The sequence below is a fragment of the Callospermophilus lateralis genome, chromosome 6 (genome assembly GCF_048772815.1).
Source record: "Callospermophilus lateralis isolate mCalLat2 chromosome 6, mCalLat2.hap1, whole genome shotgun sequence".
In the NCBI taxonomy this organism is placed as follows: domain Eukaryota; kingdom Metazoa; phylum Chordata; class Mammalia; order Rodentia; family Sciuridae; genus Callospermophilus; species Callospermophilus lateralis.
Window position 1 is genome coordinate 3,125,364 of NC_135310.1, and position 19,786 is coordinate 3,145,149.

Consider the following 19,786-nt stretch of genomic DNA (forward strand, 5'->3'; position numbering starts at 1 on the left):
GAAACCTGCCAGAATCCTGCAGCGCCGGCGTCGGCCTCCGGACCAGCGGGCCGCGCAGCAGCACGGACCTGACCCCCGAAGACTCGTGCCGCTGCTGGGTGCACCCAGCCCTAGCGCGCGGGGTGGGCGGGGCGCCGACGCGCGTGAGCGCACAGCTAGCTACGGTGGCCTCACGGGCGCGCCGGAAGCGCCAAGCCGGACTTCCGGTCGGCGCGACGGTGGAGGGGACTCGGTTCCGAGTTTCCGGGTGGGCGCGAGCGGCAGGCTCTGCGGCCCGCAGACTGGGCCATGGAGAAGTTGCGGCGCGTCCTGAGCGGCCAGGACGATGAGGAGCAGGGCCTGACCGCGCAGGTAGCAAGCGCGCCCGGCCGCGGCGAGGAGGGAGAGGGGGGCGTGGGGCGGCCGTGCTGGCCGGGGCCGCCGGGGCCCGCGCGCTCTGCGCTCCGCGGTCCGGGCCTGCCGGGCTCGGGAGCCTGGAGGAGGACGGGTCCGGACGAGCGGAGTCGTCTGCCGCGGCCTGAGGTCTAGCGAAGGCCTCTTAAAGGACGAGCGGCCCTGTGTCTGCACGGTCCCCGGGAGGCTGGGCGAGCCTGGTAAGCGGCTTCCCCGAGTTGAGAGGTGCGGTGGGGCTGCGCGGAAGCGCTCGGGCGGGCGCGGCCTCGGCCCCGCGAGCGGAACTCCGAGGCCGGCTGCCGCTGGGGCCTTATGCTGTTTGTTCCACACTAGAGGGTGGCCATAGAGAGCCATGCGTGGCCACTTACATTGAAGCTAATTAAAATTTAATAAAATTTATAATTTAGCTCCGTAGTCGCACTGCCCTATATTGAACCTGTATTTCAAGCGTTCATTAGGCACGTGTGGACACTGTATGGGCAGTGCATGTTTACCACATTTCCACTCCAGGAAGGTCTGTTGCACAGTGCTGCTGAGAACCTTGGGGACATGAAATTGATATTGTCCTTTCTCTTGAGGCTACTATCTGGAGTTGAGCAAGATGTGTAGAGATTTGTGTTGAAGAATGTTGTTCATTCAGCAAATCTTCAGGTTCCCAGCTTTGCTTGGCACTGTTCAAGATGCTAGTTAGCAGTGACCACAAAGGCCTTTCCCACACGTTTTAATTGGGGAACATTTAATAAACAAATGCATAATGCATCAGGCAGCACTAAGCGCTGAAGAAATAATCAGCAGGTCCAGGAGTGAGGGATTGCATATTGTATCGGGTCCTGGAGGAGGCTTCCCTGTGGGGGTGGCATGTGAGTGTAGAGCTGCAGGCCTCTGGGAGAGTTATGGAGAAGGGTCCCAGAGAACCTTGTGTGTTCCTCAGATTCTAGGCTAAGATAGGGTGACTGGAGCAGAGGGAAAGAGACAGGCATAGGAGGTAACGGCAGGAATGGGATTGCCAAACTTGTTGTGTCTCCTACACTGTAGAAAACATTTAGCTTTATTAAGTGTGGGATGGATGGCTTTTGGCAGAGTGACAAAGTACCCAGTGGATTTAAAGGATATTTCTCGTTGCTCTATGGAGAACTGACTGTAGAATATAGGTGGAAACCCAGAGGCTGGTCAGGAGACTAATGTAGGAAGTAGTCCCAGTAAGAGATGGCTCACTGGGTTGCTTGAATTCATAATAGAAATGACAGTGGTGAAAATGGGCAGACTCTGTAAACGTGTTGAGTGTAGAGTTACAATATTTAGATTGAATGTGAGAGCAAGAGGAGTCAAGGCTGCCTCTGTGGTTTTGAATTGAGTGACTGGAAAGATGGAGGCAACTTTAACTGGGATGTGGAAGGTGCAGATTCAGGGAAGAAAATCACTTCAGCATAGATGCTGTCTGAAGTGCCAGGAAACGTGAAGTGGAGGTGACAGGAAATCAGTTGAAGGTAAATTTCTGGAGTCATAAGGAGGAAATAAGAGAGATGAACTTGCAAAAGGGTTGGGTGTAAGAAAAAAGTTGAGTCTAAGATTTGAGACATCTCTGGATATCTCTGGTGTGTAAGGTTAGGAGGGTGAGCAGGCGACAACAGGTGAGGAAGGAGAACCAACCTAGAGAGACATCCTAGGAAGGGAGGGAAGAGAGGGTTTCATATGCTACAATGGATCCCTTAAGAGCTGAGATTATCAATCGAGGTCATTGGTTGTGGTGGTTATCTATGGCTCTGGAGGGAAGAAAGAAAGAGATGATGACTATAGTATTTCAGTGATTTTGCTGTAAGGCAAAGAAGTAGATAGTGGTGGGATGATAAAGTAGGGTCATCTTTTTTTGCAGTGCTGGATATAGAACCCAGGGTCTGTTAGACAAATGTTGTTAGACTGCTTACCTATATCCCTAGCCCCAACATTTTATTTAATTTATTTTTTTGGTACTGGTGATTGAACCCAGGGATACCTAACCACTGAGCCCCACCCCTTATTATTTTTTATTTTGAGACAAAGTCTCACTTAAGTTCTGAGGCTAGTTTTGAACTTGCAATCCTCCTCCCCAGCCTCCCAACATTTTATTTTTAAAGCTGGAAAATACTGGATGTTTCTGCAGACTTGCATATGATCCAGGAAAGGAGAAAAATATGATTCAGGCAACACAGTACCTTTGCAGGGTGCCTCCTGGGTGTGCGGCAGTGATTGGGAAGCTGTAGGATTGGATGGGCAGTGGGAAGAGAATTGTGCAAGCTGCTGGAAGCAGATGCAGATGCAGATGCAGACGTGGTAGGTGGAGCAGGTGAGTTCTTCAGTGATTCCTGAGCTGTTCTCACTGAAATAGGAAATAAGGTTCCCAGCCATGAGTCTGGAGGAGGTGGGTCTTAGAAGTCTAAGGAAGAGGTATAAAGTAGTGGTTCAGAAGACTGGGAGTAGTGAGTCCATAGGGAATCACAGTAGACTTGTAGTTCCTCATCCCCACCTGCTGGTAGTGGTCCTAAACTGAAAGTGAGAATTGGCAAGGTGAGCATTTTCTCTCTAGCCACATTTGCAGTGGAAGTGCAGGACAGGGTTCAGATTTGTCTGGTGAATGCACATGGGGACTGACTGGGAGACCAACAGGGCATAGGGAGTTTGGATGGAGGGAAGGTGGTAGACCCTTGGACTGTGGATGTTGGTGGGTGGCTGACTAGAGGTGCTGAAAGGAAGGAGTGATGTCCAGAAAATGGGGTACTTGAACTTGAGGTTAGAGACGACTGTGTTCATGGTGTGCTTGCTAGTAATAGATATGAGATTTGGTGGTAGAAGAATAAGCTCATTGTGTCACCAGGACTGGGGTTCCAAGGAGGTTCCCTAAAAGGAAGTGGACCTCTTCTTAGGCTGTGAGGATCCTTAATATTGTTGCAGTAAAGAATTTAAGTTTGGGACAAAGTGAGGCACAGGTTGATTTTATTGAGAAAAAGAAAACAGCGCCCACCCAGAGGAAGGTGCTGGCTGCAGTTTAGCAAGGCACATTTATGCACATAATATCTATAGTGCAGAGATGTGACTTAAGAGGGCATGTTAGTCCTCATTTGTGTTGGTGACTGGACATGTTGACCATTACCCACTAAGGGCCACTTTCTGTTCTTCTTTGTTTTTGGTGGAAATTGTGAATCATTTCTCCACCAGGGTTCAATGTTCTGCTTTGTGAGCTTAAACAGTACTATGTTGGTGTGACACCAAGAGTTTACTGGAGAGTGTGACATAGATGAAGTAATTAGACCCTAAAAATACAAATCATGAGAATTTGTTGAACAGAGGCATTCTCTGACCTGATTTTCTTTTAGGTCCAGGTGAGGAAAGAAGTTATTTATGGATTTGTGGCTAAGGTCTTATAATTGACTTAATAGTGCTGTTTGTGATCGAAGTTTGGGAAAATGACCTTTAAATCTGGACTTTTAATCCATGTGAAAGTAGGCTTTGAATCATGGCCCACTCTTGTTTTGTCCTACATGTCTGCTTTTTACCTATCCTTATGTCTTGTTGGGGACGTGATGTAAGAGCCCTGGGATGGGGGTGGCCCTCTGCCAGCCGAGAAGCTGGGTGAGGCAGTGGGTGTTGGGAGGTGTTCAGAAGCCTGGGCTGTTTTATCCTGCTGAGGTGGCTTGAGTCCTTGGGAGATGCCAAGTAGCCAGAGTTCTGGGCCTTCCTTATGAGATATCTGGAAGAATTCAAGAAGGGAGAGGCCTGTAAGTCCAGTCTTAAGAGGATCCCATTGTGTGTCCTCACAGTAGAACACCATTGAAGTAAATCCAGACTGTCCCATGGCCTCTCAGAGCTGCCCTGCCTGGCTTCCACCTCCTCCTTTGTGTCCCCAGGGCTCACCGTGTTCCAGCATGTGCCCTCAGGCCAAGCCTCTTTTCTGGCAGTGGCATTTCTTTTCTCTGAAGTGCCCCAGCCTGGCTCTTTTCAAGATTGTATTCCTTGCTCCTGTGTCTTCAGAGAGGCCCTTCCTGGTTGCAGTACTCATTACCCCTGTGCTTCCTCTGTATAACCTGCCTCCTTCTGTCACTACCTTTGATTTGTTGTTGGCTTTTTGTCATTGAACGTAAGGTCTTGTCTGTCCTGTCTACTGTTGTACATCTAGAGCCTATCAAGTACTTGCTACGCAGTATCTGTTCTCAAGACTTGCGGGCCAGACAGGTGAGTGCTGAGAGGTTGGACTTGAACAGCTGCTGGGAGAAGAGCATCTGTTGTTAGTCACATAGGAAGGATCTCACAAGGGAATGTGCTCCACAGGTCTTTTATTCACCCCAACTTTAATAAGTTGCAAGGTATCTCAGTCTCTTCTGGTTGTTCTAACAAGATACTTTAGCTAGGTGGCTTATAGACAATAAAAGTTTATTTCTCACAGTTCTGGAGGCCAGAAGTCTAATACAAAGGTACCAGTAATCCTGTGTTTGGTGAGAGCTGCTTTCTGATTTGTAGATATACTTTCTTGCCGTGTCTTCCTGGTTGAAAGGGGCCAGGGAAGCTCTCTGGGTCTCTGTTCCCATGACCTTATCACCTCTCAAAGATTCTACCTCCTTCCTTTATCACCTTGGTGTTTAGGGTTTTAACACATGGATTTTGGAGGAACACGGGAACTCACAAGTTTTGAGACAAGTCGCTTGTGGATCGACTGTGTTTACAAGTGGAAGTAATTTGTCTTAATGTTTCACTTAAAAGTTCATCACATGGAAGATGGTAATAAGAAAAAAACAACCTATTGTACAAATTAAGCTCTCTTTCCTTTTATCACAGGGTTGGAAGTATAACATCTGCTCTCATATTGTGGAATATGTATTTGGTCTTCCTCCTGCTTCTTGGCATACAACTCCTAAAATCCTTGGAATCTCTGATGCAATAGTGTTTTTCTGTATGCCAGTGAATCGGCCTACAGGTAGCTTCAGGATGGGAGCTGATCCCCTGAAAGACCAAGGCAGGATTAGAGGATTTGGAACTATTAGTCTTGTCCTCCAGCCATCCAGGAGAGTTGAAGGTTGTCAATCACCAGTGGCCAGAGATGTAATCTACCTATGCAGTGAAGGACAGGGCTCTGAACACAGAGAGGCTCCCAGAGGGTGTAAGCCCCAGTTGACCCTGGAGGCTCCGTGCCCCTTACCTCGCCCAGTGCCTTTCTCTCCCCTGAATCCTATATGACATCCTTCATAATGAACCAGCGAAGGTAAGCAAGTGTCTCCCTGAGTTCCAAGAGCTGCTTTAGAGGAATCATGGAACCTGAGGAGGGGGTTTTAGGCAGTCGGTCAGAAGTGCAAGGAAAACAAACAATTGGCATCTGAGAAGCATTCTTGGGGACTGGTCTTTGGGTCTGCATTGCACCCAGGTGGTGGGTGAGTTCCTGCTAGGTCCATGTGCAGTGGATTGCCTGCCTGGTGTGAGCAGGCAAGGCTGAGTTTGAGTTGGTGTGCCCTCTGTATCTTCAGAATTCCCTTTCCTGTTGAACTTGCTGTTCTTGTGGATCTTGCGGAGGTGGTTAGGGGAGAGGAAAGAAGGTGAAGACAGGATCAGGAAGAAGCTCTTCCCTTCTGGGGAGAGGAAGCTGAGACTGCAGAGGGAGGGGACACAGGAACACTGGACATTTGAAGGCAGTGCCTTAGGATGAGCTGTAGAGCCTGGCCCCCAGGCAAGTGTTGAGGGTCTGGTGCTGCTGAAGTGGAGATGAGACCACATAGGTCTAGGCGCTAGTGCCCTTGCCCAGCACTTAGAACAAATAGCAGCACTCAGTATCCATTCTTTAAACCAGTAGGTGAGTGTGCAGAGGGCCGAGGGTGACATCAGGAGAGATTTTGTATGTTTAAGATAGAAAAGGCTTAAGCATGTTTAAAAGTAGATGGTCATGGTCTTAGGATGGTATACTAGAGAAAAACCCCATTAATGTTAATTTTGGAGAGTGTCTGAAGGACTGGGTCCTAAAACAGGTGGGCAGGACCACCAGAGCTAATAGGAGAAGACCTGACCTGGGAACCAGAGCAACATGTAATTTCCACTGAAAAAGGTGAAGTCCAAGGACCTGATAAGGGCTCCCCCAAGGCTGAGGAGCAGCCCAAGTGGTAGCTATTGAGTCAACTTGCTGCTGGGAGAAGTTTTATCATTAAGCTACATACTGGATTTTGGCAGTGCAGTAGGAAGGGATTTCAGGTAGGAAGTGAGCCCTGGGAGTGGGAAGTGTGAGGAGTTGGGGAGGGTGGCGGAGGCCAATATAGGTTAGGGAAACAAAAAGACCAGGCTGTTCACATGGATACATCACAAGGATCAGAACAGGACTGAATGAGATAAGAAGAGCAGAGGTGACCAATTAAGAGGGTGAGGGCGGCTCTTGAGCTTGTGAGCTTGAGTAACTAGTGGGCAGTACTATTTGGAATGGCCTTAAGGAGAGGACCCCAAGGAGGTGTGGTGTGGAGCCCATTCCAAAGGGGTCTTAGACACTTCTGCTCATTTGCTTTCTGATCTTTTTTTTTTTCTTTTGACATCATTATTTTGAAAAAGGATAGGTAGGAATACTGGGTTTGGTGTAGGAATTGAAAGCCACAGCATATTACCTTTCTTCCATGGCAGTAGCTGGGAACCAACCCCAGACCCACTAGCACCCCCAGCCATGTAGTGGCTTAGCTCTGCTGTTGCTGGCTACAAATTAGCATCCTTAGTATGTTTTCCTCTCTTGTTTCCTGACTGGTTTTCTTTTTCTTTTTTTAAGTGCAGTTTGGTTGCAGGCAGTACTTTGTTTACTGCAGCAGGAAGAAGGCCCTGAGAATGGGGAGAGGGGCCTTTACTCTTGAGACCCTTTCTCTTTGCTTCCTCTTCTGTTGGTGACAAGTAAAATAATTGGTGGCAATTGAAGGGGAGGGGGATAGCAGTTTGTATTTTTGTCCTAAGACTAAGTAATCACCAGAGTTGCTGGTTTAGTGGGATAGTTCCTCATCCCATTGTTTCCCAACAAGGTCAAAGAAGAAAATAGCACATAGATCTTATGCAAAACAAAGGAGGGGGTGGCTCTTTCTCTTACTTAGAAATGCAGAGCCAGGTTTTCTTGCATGTTGAAGCATTGTAGAATTTTCTTAAGAGTCGGGAAATCTGTGGTGGTTTTTTTTTTCCTGTACCTGGAACACAAGTCATTTGCTAATGGATTTGATTATTCTGTATTTACAAATGGAAATAATTTATCTTTATTTTCATTTTAAAGATCATCACATAAAAGATGGCAATGATAGGCAAAAGACCTATTGTACAGTTAGCCATGCCATTCCACTACTGCAGGAAAAATAAGTGGAAAAATGAACCGTTGAACATGGAAACAATGGGGTGACTTAAGTTTGCAAAGGAAAGTTAAATGAATGTTTTTTCTTTTCCACTTAAATCCTGACATCATTGTAGTTTTACGTCATTAGTAATCATGATCAGTGTACTATTTCCACTTTTTAATTGACATAAAAGTTGTGTATATTTATGGTGTGCACCATATATGTATGGTATATATGTATATATATATTATGAAATGATAGAATGAAACCATGAATGTTTCTAATTTTTTTAAAATGAAATAGTGTGCAGGCTTTAGGTTGTATTCTGTTCTAGGTAGTTAAAATGTACTTGGTATATGTTTTTTCTGATCAGAATGAAATTTAGATGTTCTCGTAGACAAGTTCATTCTTTATCTAAAACCAGGTAATTTGTTTGGCTATGACACTGCTGAAAATGTTTATGAATTAAAGCAAACTTTAAAAAAAATGTTAAAAGTGATTTGTGTGATATTGACATAGTACTTAGTTTTTGTCTGATTTTCATGCTGCATGTGGATTCTCAGCTTGACTACTGAGGTAAGGCTTTAACCAAAGGTATTGTGAACTGTTGTATATAAACTTCCTGATTTTGTTTCATTATTCTTGAAAATACATTATAAGCATGTGGTCTTATTTTTAAGTGATATAATATGTAAGTTAGAAATTTAAATTTAGGGATTTAATTCAAGACTGTTGACAGTTGTTCAAATTCATTGGAAAGATAAATTTTAATAGTGCCTTGTAGTCTAAATTCACTAGGTCATCACTGTACTGTTCAAAGTATGCTTCTGCTTCTTCCTACATAATTGGGTTAGAATTTGCATGGTATGTAGCTAGTCTTTTCATGGTGGAAGAGGTATTTAAGGCTCTCAAGAGAGCTTTTTGAGAGTGGATGTTGTCCAAAGGTACTGGTGCCTGCCCAGGTGTCCTGCTCAGGCCCTGCAGTGTCCTTTGCTGCTGCCCCCTGTAAGTCTTGCAGTCACCCACTGGGAAGGGGTTGCAGAGTGCCAGCCTGCCTTAGGCAGCCCTTCACTCTTGCCACTCATCACCAGGGCCCAGTCGGACCTCCAGCTGAAACACTGCCTTTTTTGGTACCTTCTGCTTCCCTTGAAGCCTCCCTCATTCCTCTTAAAGGATTCTGCTGAGAACAGTTCTTGTAGGAGCATCCCATCCCAGGCTTTAAGACCTGCAGAAGTTGAGGGAATGTAGGATGAACCCTGTGTGCCACACCCAGCTTCAGTTACCATCTGTTGCCTGCTTTGCCTTATCTTTCCCACTTTACATCCTCAAGTGTGTCACAACATACCTCACACATGATGTCATTTTATCCAGATCAGTATCATCTGTGGCCCTGAACAGCTAAGGGCTGTACTAACTACTACTACCAAACCTGGCAAAATTATGTTATTCCTCAGTGTCACCTGATACAGACCATGTTCATATGTCCTCCACCACCGTGGTAGTGACACTACAATGTACAAAAGAAATCAAAGGTTCAGTGTATTGTTAAGGTAAAACATTGCCATAAGTTAGAATAATCAGTTTAGTGCATGGTGATTTAAGAACATGTTCTCAATTGTCCCTTCTTCCCTTAGGTCCTGGATGCCTCGTCTCTTAGTTTCAACACCAGATTGAAATGGTTTATCATATGCTTTGTGGCTGGCATTTTCTTTTCTATCCTTGTGAGTTAAGGCTTTATATTGCTTAATTATTTTTATTTTGTATTAGATTAATATCCCATTTGATACAAATAAGCAATCTGCTTTATCTGAATTCCCGTTAAGACTGTTTTGATGGAGCATAGTCACCCAAAATAAAGGGATACAGATTAATAAAAAGATGCAGAAATCAGTAGTTCGGGGAGTTCTAAGAATTATTGAAATAATTTTAAGAAAAATCATGCCTCACATGCGAGAGGCCCAGGTTCAATCCCCAGCTCTGATAAGAAAACAAAAGAAAAGTCAACATGAGTTAAGAGAACTGGAAAGTCAAAAATTTAGATATGTTTATTACCCTTTTTTTTTTTTTTTTGGTACCGGAGATTGAACTCAGGGGCACTCAACCACTGAGCCACATCCCCAATCCTTTTTTGTATTTGATTTAGAGACATTATCTCACTGAGTTGCTTAGCACCTCACCAATGCTGAGGCTGGTTTGAACTCGCAATCCTCCTGCCTCAGACTCCTGAGCTATTGGAATTACAGGGGTGAACCACTGCGCCCGACTTTATTACCTTTTTTAACTGGCCATTTAAAATGGATGTTTACTTTAAATAGCATAAGATTTACTGAACAAATACAAAGACAGTTTTCTCCTGGCTTATTTATGTATGTTTAGGAAAATAGGCAGAGGATTCAATTTAATGTATATCATTGAAAATTAACTGTTTTTACTATGTAACTGGACTCATTTCTATTTAAACATTGTCATATAATACAGTGTTGCTACTGTATTACTGTAGTAACACTTACATTTTAAGCCTTTAAGATTATAAAATCATTTTTACCTCATTGTAATGTCTGACTCAGGGAACTGGATTGCTGTGGCTTCCTGGAGGCGTAAAGCTTTTTGCAGTGTTTTATACCCTTGGGAATCTTGCTGCATTAGCCAGGTATGGATATAATTTAGCTTCTCAAAATAGCTTGTTTGCTGTCACTTTCAAATTTGCCTTTCTCATAGCACTTTGCTAATAGGATGTTTCCATAGGTCTACACATGTTGTAAATTCAGCCAGACTTTATTCCATAAATACCTAGTGATTCCAGCCATGTGGCCAGCTACCATAATACAGAGTACTACTATGAGTAGCCAGCATTTGTAGGAGCATGTACTGTGCACCAGGGACTATTCTGAGTGCATGGTGTCAGGATAGCAGGTTTATGGGGCAGGTACCAGTATTGTATTTAGCTGGAGATGGTAGTGCAGAGTGGGCAGGTCACTTGCTCACCATTTGATCCTCATAAGTTGCCTGGGGCAGACACAGGGCTCCAGAGCCCAGGCTTGTTCTTCTCTTGTGGAGCTTGGGTTTTATGAGGGAAAAATCAAACAGTAAGCCAGAAAAAGATCTGAAGTTGTTGGTACAGGGCAGAGAACATAAAATTGGTGCCCCAGCAATGACAGGGTAGCTGTATTAGGTTGGGGTTTGAGATTTCCTAATTTATAAAAGCAGACATTTATTCCTTATAACTTCAAGGGCTAGGAAGCCCAAGAGCTAGGATTCAGTTGTCTGGTAAAGGCCACATCCTGTGGGGGGGTGAATGCCCCCTTCCCCTCCCTCACATGGTAGGAGAATGGAAAAGCAAGCCTCTGGGGACACCTTGTTGCGCCCTACTCTTGCTCCAAGGAGTGACCCAGGCCTCCTCACCTCTCATGATGCAGGCAAGTTGATGGCACAGACTGTAGTTTGTCTGCTGGAAGAATTGGCAAGTGTCCTGTAAAGTCAACGAAAAGCAAAACAGATTGAGGGAGAGAGCTAACAAGGTTTCTTTTTTTAAAAGTCTATTTTTGTTTAGCCAGACAAATGAACGTGATCTCTGTTATTTTTTTTCCAAATAGTACGTGCTTTTTAATGGGACCCGTGAAGCAGCTAAAGAAAATGTTTGAAAAAACTAGAGTACTTGCAACAGTCATTATGCTTGTAAGTAAATATTGGCAGTTTTAAAAAACATATGTTGTAGTGTTTTTCATTATTATGTCCTCAAGGCCGTGTTGTTAAAGAATTTGAATTATAGAGTGTTGTTTAAAGTTATTGGATTGAAGAAGCCTGCTTACTATTTTTGTAGCTCTGTAATTATAATTATAACAAAGACTGGAGCTGGGTATGTTTTCATTTTCCAGCCTATAGATTGTTGGATGGTCTGTGATCTTTGGAGGGTTAGGAGGAGAAGACAGGTGACTTCTGAGTCTACCTCAGGTAGAATTGGCATATTTGTCGTTTGGTTTTTGTCCCTTCCCTATTTACTAGAGGACAAATAATTCTGTCAATATGGCTTCTGTGACCACACCTTTAAGTTGCCCTTCATTGCATTGGGGATTCTGTTCCTATCAGTCATCACTCTTAAATGACATGTTCTCTTTATCTTAAACCAGGGGTGGGGGGGTATGAAAGCCACACTTAGAAAGTTTCCATCATCGTACATTTTGAATTTTACCTGAAAATGAGTGTTTTGTGTGAGATGGGTAGAGGAACCCTTCCTCTACTTCATCATCCTGCCTCTGGTACCAGCTTACCTATTCTGCTTCTCTTATAGATTTTTTTTTTTTTTTTTTACTTAAAACATTTGTGCTATTTAAAGAATTTAAACATAAGCATTAGCCAATAAGTGTTACTTTATTTTTAACTGTTAACATTAGCTTTTCAAATACAACTCATTTTTAGCTTCTTTATTCAACTTTATGCTTTTTATTATCATTTTTATAACTCTTCCAGTTGTTTTGAATTTCCTATATTAGCATTTATATCAACATATGTCTTAGCATTTAACTTTGCCTAAGTTACTAGGAAACTATCTCCTACTGTTAAGACTACAGAATGTTTTTATTCCACTAAGATTTTGCTTGGATTTGTTTTATTTACAATATTCTGGCATTTATGATTAACAGTTTTAGTAGTATACCTTAAACCAACACATGTAGTGAAGAGAATGTTAGATTGCAGCAAGTATCCCCCAAGGGACCATAGCTCTGTGTGACATATTGAGGAACAGCTCAACCTGTCTAACTCACTATTGACATGGAGATTTGTTTCTAACTCAGCCCCCTGTGCCTGCCAGCCCTATGTCAGGTGTGTCACAGAAAATCCTTCTAATATTTTGAGCAGGTGGATAGGTGCACCTCTTTAAAGAGAAGAAAACGTCTAGATGGGCCCACTGTTTAGCAGGGACCCCTAGGTTATAGGTATCAGAACTAGGGTCCCTTATAGGTCTCTAGCTTAGACCTCCAGCCTGCTTGTGAAAACATAGGGTGGCTGAAGTTGCTTTCATAAGGATGTGGAATGATAATGTAATCTTTTGTATGAAAAAAAAATATTAGGGTCACTATGTAAAATTCAGTACAATTGAACTTACTATGTACTGCCAGTTGTGCTAATGCTAACCATTGGCACTGTTATTAAATTTTAACAGGAGCATAAGAATAGCTTTTTGTCATTCTAAATATTCTTAAACCTCAAAAGTTTTTTCAGTTTAATCAAACATTTATTAGGTGCTTTACTTTGCCAAGGAGTATTGTAGTCAGGGATTTCAAGTAAAAGAATAGTCGTGGAAGATATGTGTAAAACTAGTCCGCTGTCTCATTGTTTTAGTTGTAAGGTATATTGCCTATGCAAGTGAATGCAAGGTAGTCAGTGTGTTTTTATTAGACTTTGAAGATCTCACGTTTATTACTTATCTTCCCTTCCTGTAGCTCTGCCTCATATTCACCCTGTGTGCCGCCCTTTGGGTAAGTTGCATCAGCTTGCTAGCTTTCTGCCAACTGTCCCCTCTGCACCTGAGGTGTTCTTACATCATCATCTCAAAATGACTCCCAAGTTCGGTTTCTTAGGACCTACCAAAGATCAGGTGTTCTTAAAACATGACTTGGCAACATCTAGTTGACTGGACATAAAGTAGATACTGCTGCCCGTGAGATAGATAGAGGAGGTTGTTAACAAGTGGGTCCCCTTGTGTGCACTTACACTTAGGCTGTGTTGATGCCTCTGACCACACCTGGATGGGGAGAGGCCCAGGCAGATGCCTGGGTCCTCTGCTGTACGTGGGCTGTGCTTTTCATGCTGGTACAGGAGGAAGCAGCAGTGAGCAAGTGCAGTGATGAATGACAGGTAGGCAGGCCAATAGTAGAGAGGCCTGGAGAACAGAACATTAGCAACAAGGAACAGCAGAGTGTCAGTCACTCCTGTACCACTTGTGAGTAAGCAAGCAGCTCTTCATTAGCTCTTGAAGAAATTATATTATAACAATTCATTTTATTTATTGATGTGCCTGATTCTTCATTATATTTCTTTACTTACAGTCCTTTGCCTCCTTCCCAAGAGGTTTTGAGGCAGTTCTCAAGCGGTCAAGAAAACATCACATTTTAAAAAGAAAGGGTATTGTACAATATATTTTAGAAATATTCTAGCTTGGTGCAGTGGTACACACCTGTAATCCCAATGACTCAGGAGGCCAAAGCAGGAGGATCCCATAAGTTCAAAGCCAGCCTCAGCAACTTAGCAAGGTGTTTTGCAACTCATTGACCCCTGTCTCTAAAAAATACAAAAAAGGGCTGGGGAATGTGCTCAGTGATTAAGCGCCCCTGGATTTAATCCCCGGTACAAAAAAGAAAAAAAGAAATATTCTATAAAGCCAGTCATGGTGGTACATGCCTATTATCCCAGTGTCTTGGGAGGCTGAGGTAGAAGGATCGCAAGTTCAAGGCCAGTCTGGGCAACTTAGTGAGATCTTGTCTCAAAATAAAAAGTGTTGGGAATATGGCTCAGTTGTTAAGCACCCTTGGGTTCAATGCCCAGTTACCCCCCTACCCCCACCCCACCAAAAAAATTCTGATTTTCTTTTTTTATTTTGAGCATTTAAGACTGGCTTTAGTTATATGAGATGCCTTCTAGACTTCATTTTCCAAAAATAAAAGAATATTTGTTTTTCTTTTGGTACCAGAGATTGAACCTGGGATGCTTAACCATTGAACTACATCCCCAGCCCTTTAAAAAAAAAAATTATTTTGAGATACAGGGTCTTGCTAAGTTATCTAGGGCCTTGTTAAGTTGCTGAGGTTGGCTTTGAACTTGCAATGTCTCAGCCTCTCGAGCCAGTGGGATTACAGGCATGTGCCACTGTGCCCAGCTAAGAATGTTCTTAAATAATTTTTGCACATCCCTGGGGAATACTGATTTCCTATTTTGGAATAGTATATCAGCCTGCTTGTAAAAAGATTCGCAATAAGTAAATAAAAATAAAAAATAAATATAAGGATGGAAGTGTAGCTTGGTGATCGAGCATTTGCTTAGCTTACTCAAGGCTCTGGGCTCAACCCCAGTACCACAAAAAAGTAAAAAATAAAAATAACGATAGTCAAGAAATTGTCAAAATAGATTATTTTAACGCACCCATGGAACTATTTATATTCCAGAAGATCATAGTAATATACAGTTCTCCTTCAAAAAAATCATTCAAAAGGAGCAAGGGGAATGAGTAAGTAAATTCCACAAGAAATGTGAATTTAAGTAGGATTTTAAATATTGATTCTGGAAAAGTTGACATTAATGTCAAAGACCTAACCTTTAAAAGTTTTATATTTTCAGCCTGTGCACAATTATTTTAGTGAAGTTTATTTAATGTCATATATTTTGCAGTATTTAAATTAATAGTTAAAGACACTTTTTGAAAGGAAATATACTTTATGGGTATTTAAGTTTGTTAAATCAGATTACAATTTAATAAAGAAAATAAAATGTCTACATTTTTAAAGGGGAAGAAGAATTGAACTTAATTGTACAAAGTATTTTTTAAAAATTTGAACTCACCATTTTCTGTTTTTGCTATCATTAGTGGCATAAGAAGGGACTGGCCTTACTATTCTGCATATTGCAGTTCTTATCAATGACCTGGTAAGTCTTTTATTACACTAGTTAAAAAGCTAAAGTGACTTGAAATGTTATAAACATTTTGTTTGGAACCTGTAACGCCCTAAAAATGGGGGTTAGAAGCACATGCTATGGAACCAGATCTCCTGCAAGACCAGGGGAAAGGAGGTTTGGGGTGAATCCTTTTGCTCTTGACAGCATGCTTCAGTGGTACCTTGGGAGAGCTGTGGAGTTGGTACACTGGTAGCGGGCGGGGAGTGGGAGTGTTCTCACGAAGTTACAGAGCAGTGCGTTCCATGAAAGAAAAATAAGAAATGTAGGGGATGTCACATGGATCCATCAAAAAGGCGAAATGCGGGACACGCCCAGGAGGATCAGTTTACTGGGCGTTCTGCTGCCTGTTGCTGGGTGATCAGTCACAGGAAGAATTTATTCCCGTATGGCCCCGTAAAGGCTGGAGTTTTCCTCTACATGACAGCGATTATGTTACTTGTTAAGAACTGCTTTTGAGCTGTCTCTCTTCTCCCTCTCTGAATGTTGAGGTGCCCTTCTCCTGGTCAGACTCTCCTTGCAACCCTTGTGTGTCTTGCACTGCAGCTCATCTTCCTGCAGGCAGGCAGTGCATGTTGTCTGCTTAAAGGTGTCCCTAGGCTAGCTCCTTGCCTCTTCTGTGTTGGATGGATAGAGTGCTTTTCCTGTTCTTTTAAAGCCCTGTCTTGATTGTCGTAACCCCTTCCTAGTTCAGTTGTTTCAGATCTCCTGTTTGATGTCACCCATCCTGGGATCAGTCATTGTTTTGGCCTAATTCCCATCCTTCCCTGATAGATTTAACATCAGTGAATGTTAAATATAGTTCTCTACATATTTCAAAATAACTATGCTGTTATATATAGTGTTATATTTTACTTTTTCATTAGAATCTGAAGAAATTTAATTGAATCTCTTATTTTCTCTAATATTCTACCTTTTATTATCTATACTCAATAATTGATTTATCCCCAAAGGAAAACATACTTAACATTGTTATTTTACAAGTTCCTATTTTTTAAAAAATAACTTAAGAGAATAACTTTTTTATTATAAGAAGCTCAAACTTCAGTATGCATCAGAATCACCTAGGGAGTTTTTGTTAATGTTGGTCTGGGAGCGTAGGTCAGTAGTAGAGGCTCACCCAGCTTGCTTAAGGCCCTGGGTTTGGTCTTACAGACAAAGAAAGTACAGAATGCTTGATAAAGCAATCTTGTGATTGAGGAGGTCACAGGGGGGCCTCGTGATCCACACCCCACCGCCCCCTCCCCGTACCAGGGATTGAACCCAGGGGGAACTTTGCCACTGACCTACATCCTCAGCCCTTTTTATTCTTTATTTTGAGACAGGCCTCACTAAATTGCTGAGGCTGGCCTTGAACTTGGGATCCTCCTGCCTCAGCCTTTCAAGTCAGCACATCTCCCAGCTAGTGATTTACGCCTTAACAAGCTCTCAGATGGTACTGTTGATGTTCTGAGCTCACATCTTGAGAACCATGATATAGTATTCTGCTGCCATGCTGGTCATGCTGCTAGCCATTGCCACTTGGCATAAAGGAAGCTATGATGTAGAACAAGTGTCAACATACTTGAATTTTTCTTGCAGGTATAGTCTGTCGTACATCCCATATGCAAGGTGAGTTTGTTTGAATTCTGTCTTATTCTTTCTGGTCCTTTAACTATTTTTACACAAATACATAAATTTAAATAATTTTTATATTAAAACATTGTTTAAGAACTTTTTCAGTTGTCTTTGGCTACTTTTTTGTTTAAAGAGATAAAAAGAAGGTTGTCATATAAAGAATCTCTGTTGATGCGTTCAGGCTGGAAATTTACTCCTGTCTTACCACATGAACTTTCTCAGTAAGGGAATTTTTACAAGAGATTCTGGATCCTTCTATAGCTGTTCATGTTCAGTAAGTAGGATGCAGAGACTCTGGTAAAAAATATTCTGCTTTTGAACAACATGGGAAAGTTACTAGAAAATGGTATATGATATGTAGATGTTTTTAGCAGCAGAAACATCTGTAATCTGCATGTCAAAAGATGACAGTTAATTCCTTACATTTTCCAGAGCAGTATATTAGTTTTAGTTGGGGAAGAAAAACAAAACTAATTCCAGCCTTCAACTTGATAGATTTAGAAAAAGGTTCTGGTCACCATTTGACCCAGTTATCCCTCTCCTTGGACTATACCCAAAGGACTTTAAAACAGCATACTACAGGGACACAGCCACATCAATGTTTATGGCAGCACAATTCACAATAGCTAAACTGTGGAGCCAACTTACATGCCCTTCAGTGGATGAATGGATTTAAAAAAATGTGGCATATGTACACAATGGAATTTTACTCAGCAATAAAAGAGAATAAAATCATGGCATTTGCAGGTAAATGGATGGCGTTGAAGATAATGCTAATTGAAGTTAGCCAGTCCCAAAAAACCAAATGCCAAATGTGTTCTCTGATATAAGGAGGCTGACTCATAGGGGAGTAGGGAGGGAGAGCATGGGAGGAATAGATGAATTCTAGATAGAGCAGAGGGGTGAGAGGGAAAGGGAGGGGGCAGGGGATTAGCAAGGATGGTGGAATATGATGATCATTATTATCCAAAGTACATGTATAAAAACACGAATTGAGTGTCAACATACTTTATATTCAAACAGAGATATGAAAAATTGTATACCCGTATTGTGGTATATATGTGTAATAAGAATTGTAATGCATTCTGCTGTCATTTTTTTTTTTAATCAATAAAAAAAAAAAAAAAGAAAAATGTTCTGGTGAGGCATGGCTTTGTTTCTTTGTAAAATTTGGAAACCTATGTATTTTAAAAGCCAGCAAAATTATATACCAAGTATGAACAGTGGAGGGAATTGGTAGAATTTCTATTTTTAAATTTTTATTCCACTTTAAAAAAAGAGAAAAAGCAGAAGAGACACTTACAGATGAGAAGACTGTAGAAAAGGGTCCACGTGGTAATTGTACTTCAGCAACTTGGCTAGGAGCCTCTCCATGTTTTGAGATGTACTGTCCACCCCTGCCTTGCATGAGGCTGCATAGACAGGGGACAGCTTCTGGAAAATGACCCACCCCTTCCCAAGGAGTTAGGATCCTGCACTGGAAAGTAACATGCAAGAGAAGCCTCAGATTTTATCATTGTAAATTTTAACAGTCTAGGCTGGGGCCATGGCTCAGTGGTAGAGCACTTGCCTAGCGTATGTGAGGCACTAGGTTCAATTCTCAGCATTGAATATAAATAAATAATTGTCCAATGACAACTAAAAAAGAGGTAAAAAATTTTTTTATTTTAAAAGAGAGAGAGAGAGAATTTTTAATATTTATTTTTTAGTTTTCGGCAGACACAACATCTGTATTTGTATGTGGTGCTGAGGATCTAACCTGGGCCGCACGCATGCCAGGCGAGCGCACTACCGCTTGAGCCACATCCCCAGCCCTAAAAAAGATTTTTTTTTTAAATTTAACAGTCTAGGTAAAAGGGTTTTTAAAAAATGAATAGACATTTTAAGTAGGAGTTCAAACATACGGTTATAAAAGTGTGAAAGTTTGGGAATTGTTAAGATTCAATAATAAGCATTTTGCTTTTAAAATCCAGTTTCTTTGTTTTTTTTTAAAGTTAATTCTTTTGTCAGTTTTGGTATTTATATTTATTTCTTCGAGTTAAAATCAGCATATGTGCTGGTAAAGATTTTCTAAATAACATTTCAAAAGTTAGCAAAATATTTAAGTCTCAGCTTTTGATTTTAACTGATATTCAAAACCGTGTAGTTGATCAACGTGCTGGAGCCCACCAAGCCCATTGTAGAAAGGCAACTGAAAGTTTGGCAGGGAAACCTGGAGCAGACTGATTACATTCTCTGTGCTTTCCTTCCTCTTGTCACAGGGATGCGGTACTTAAATGCTGCTCTTCTCTTCTAAGTTGAAAATCAGAAACTGCTCCTGGAAAAGCACCTTGGGATGCTGAGAGTCCCTTGCTAGTGAAGCACACTGTTCCTGGTGCAGTGGTCACTCCAGCAACAACCACAGGACAGCGTAAGCCCTTCTGCGTACTGGTCAGACCACACACTCAGTTAAGAAGCTAAATGTGCCTAGCTTTAACTTTGCTGTACCATTAACATGCTCTTCCAAAGATAAAGAGATTTTAATCATTGCCAATTTTAAATAATTTTAGCCAGTTTTTTTAATCTTTTCAAAACAACTTTTAAAATGTGAATATTTAAGGGAGAAATCTGTGCTGTGAGAGATCCTTAGCTTATTTGGCTTTTTAAAAGTGTTTATGTTTTTAAGACATCCTTTTTTTAAAAAAAAAAAACTTTAAAAATGTGAAACTTTTTACTGTAAGCTTAAAATTGCTTATTACATGTAATAAAAATAATATATGTGTATATATCTTTAAAATTTGAAATAAACCCATCCTTGGAAAAAACAA

General features: G+C 41.9%; 1 protein-coding gene across 2 annotated transcripts; it reads left to right on the top strand.

Annotated features, from left to right (window-relative positions):
* Window positions 1-200: 200 nt before the first annotated feature.
* Window positions 201-19,779, top strand: Sft2d1 (SFT2 domain containing 1). Of its 2 annotated transcripts, none has more exons than XR_013091575.2 (8): window positions 201-351; window positions 9,332-9,418; window positions 10,265-10,347; window positions 11,291-11,372; window positions 13,139-13,174; window positions 13,745-13,820; window positions 15,277-15,335; window positions 16,944-16,959. XR_013091575.2 is itself a non-coding variant. In XM_076858045.2 (8 exons), the coding sequence occupies exons 1-8, from the start codon at window positions 289-291 to the stop codon at window positions 19,278-19,280; spliced, it is 480 nt and encodes a 159-aa protein (XP_076714160.1). In that variant the 5' UTR covers window positions 201-288; the 3' UTR covers window positions 19,281-19,779. The 2 variants fall into 2 exon arrangements, 1 of the variants encoding a protein (XP_076714160.1); XM_076858045.2 differs by lacking the exon at window positions 13,745-13,820 and adding an exon at window positions 19,241-19,779 and having other exon boundaries at window positions 16,944-16,973.
* Window positions 19,780-19,786: the final 7 nt, after the last annotated feature.

Excerpts from the sequence above, each read along its gene's own strand:
- Sft2d1 (XM_076858045.2), top strand. The coding sequence starts at position 289 with ATGGAGAAGTTGCGGCGCGTCCTGAGCGGCCAGGACGATGAGGAGCAG. Across the intron at positions 9,419-10,264 it reads GCATTTTCTTTTCTATCCTT|GGAACTGGATTGCTGTGGCT; the intron begins GTGAGTTAAGGC and ends TGTCTGACTCAG. Across the intron at positions 15,336-16,943 it reads CAGTTCTTATCAATGACCTG|GTATAGTCTGTCGTACATCC; the intron begins GTAAGTCTTTTA and ends TTTTTCTTGCAG.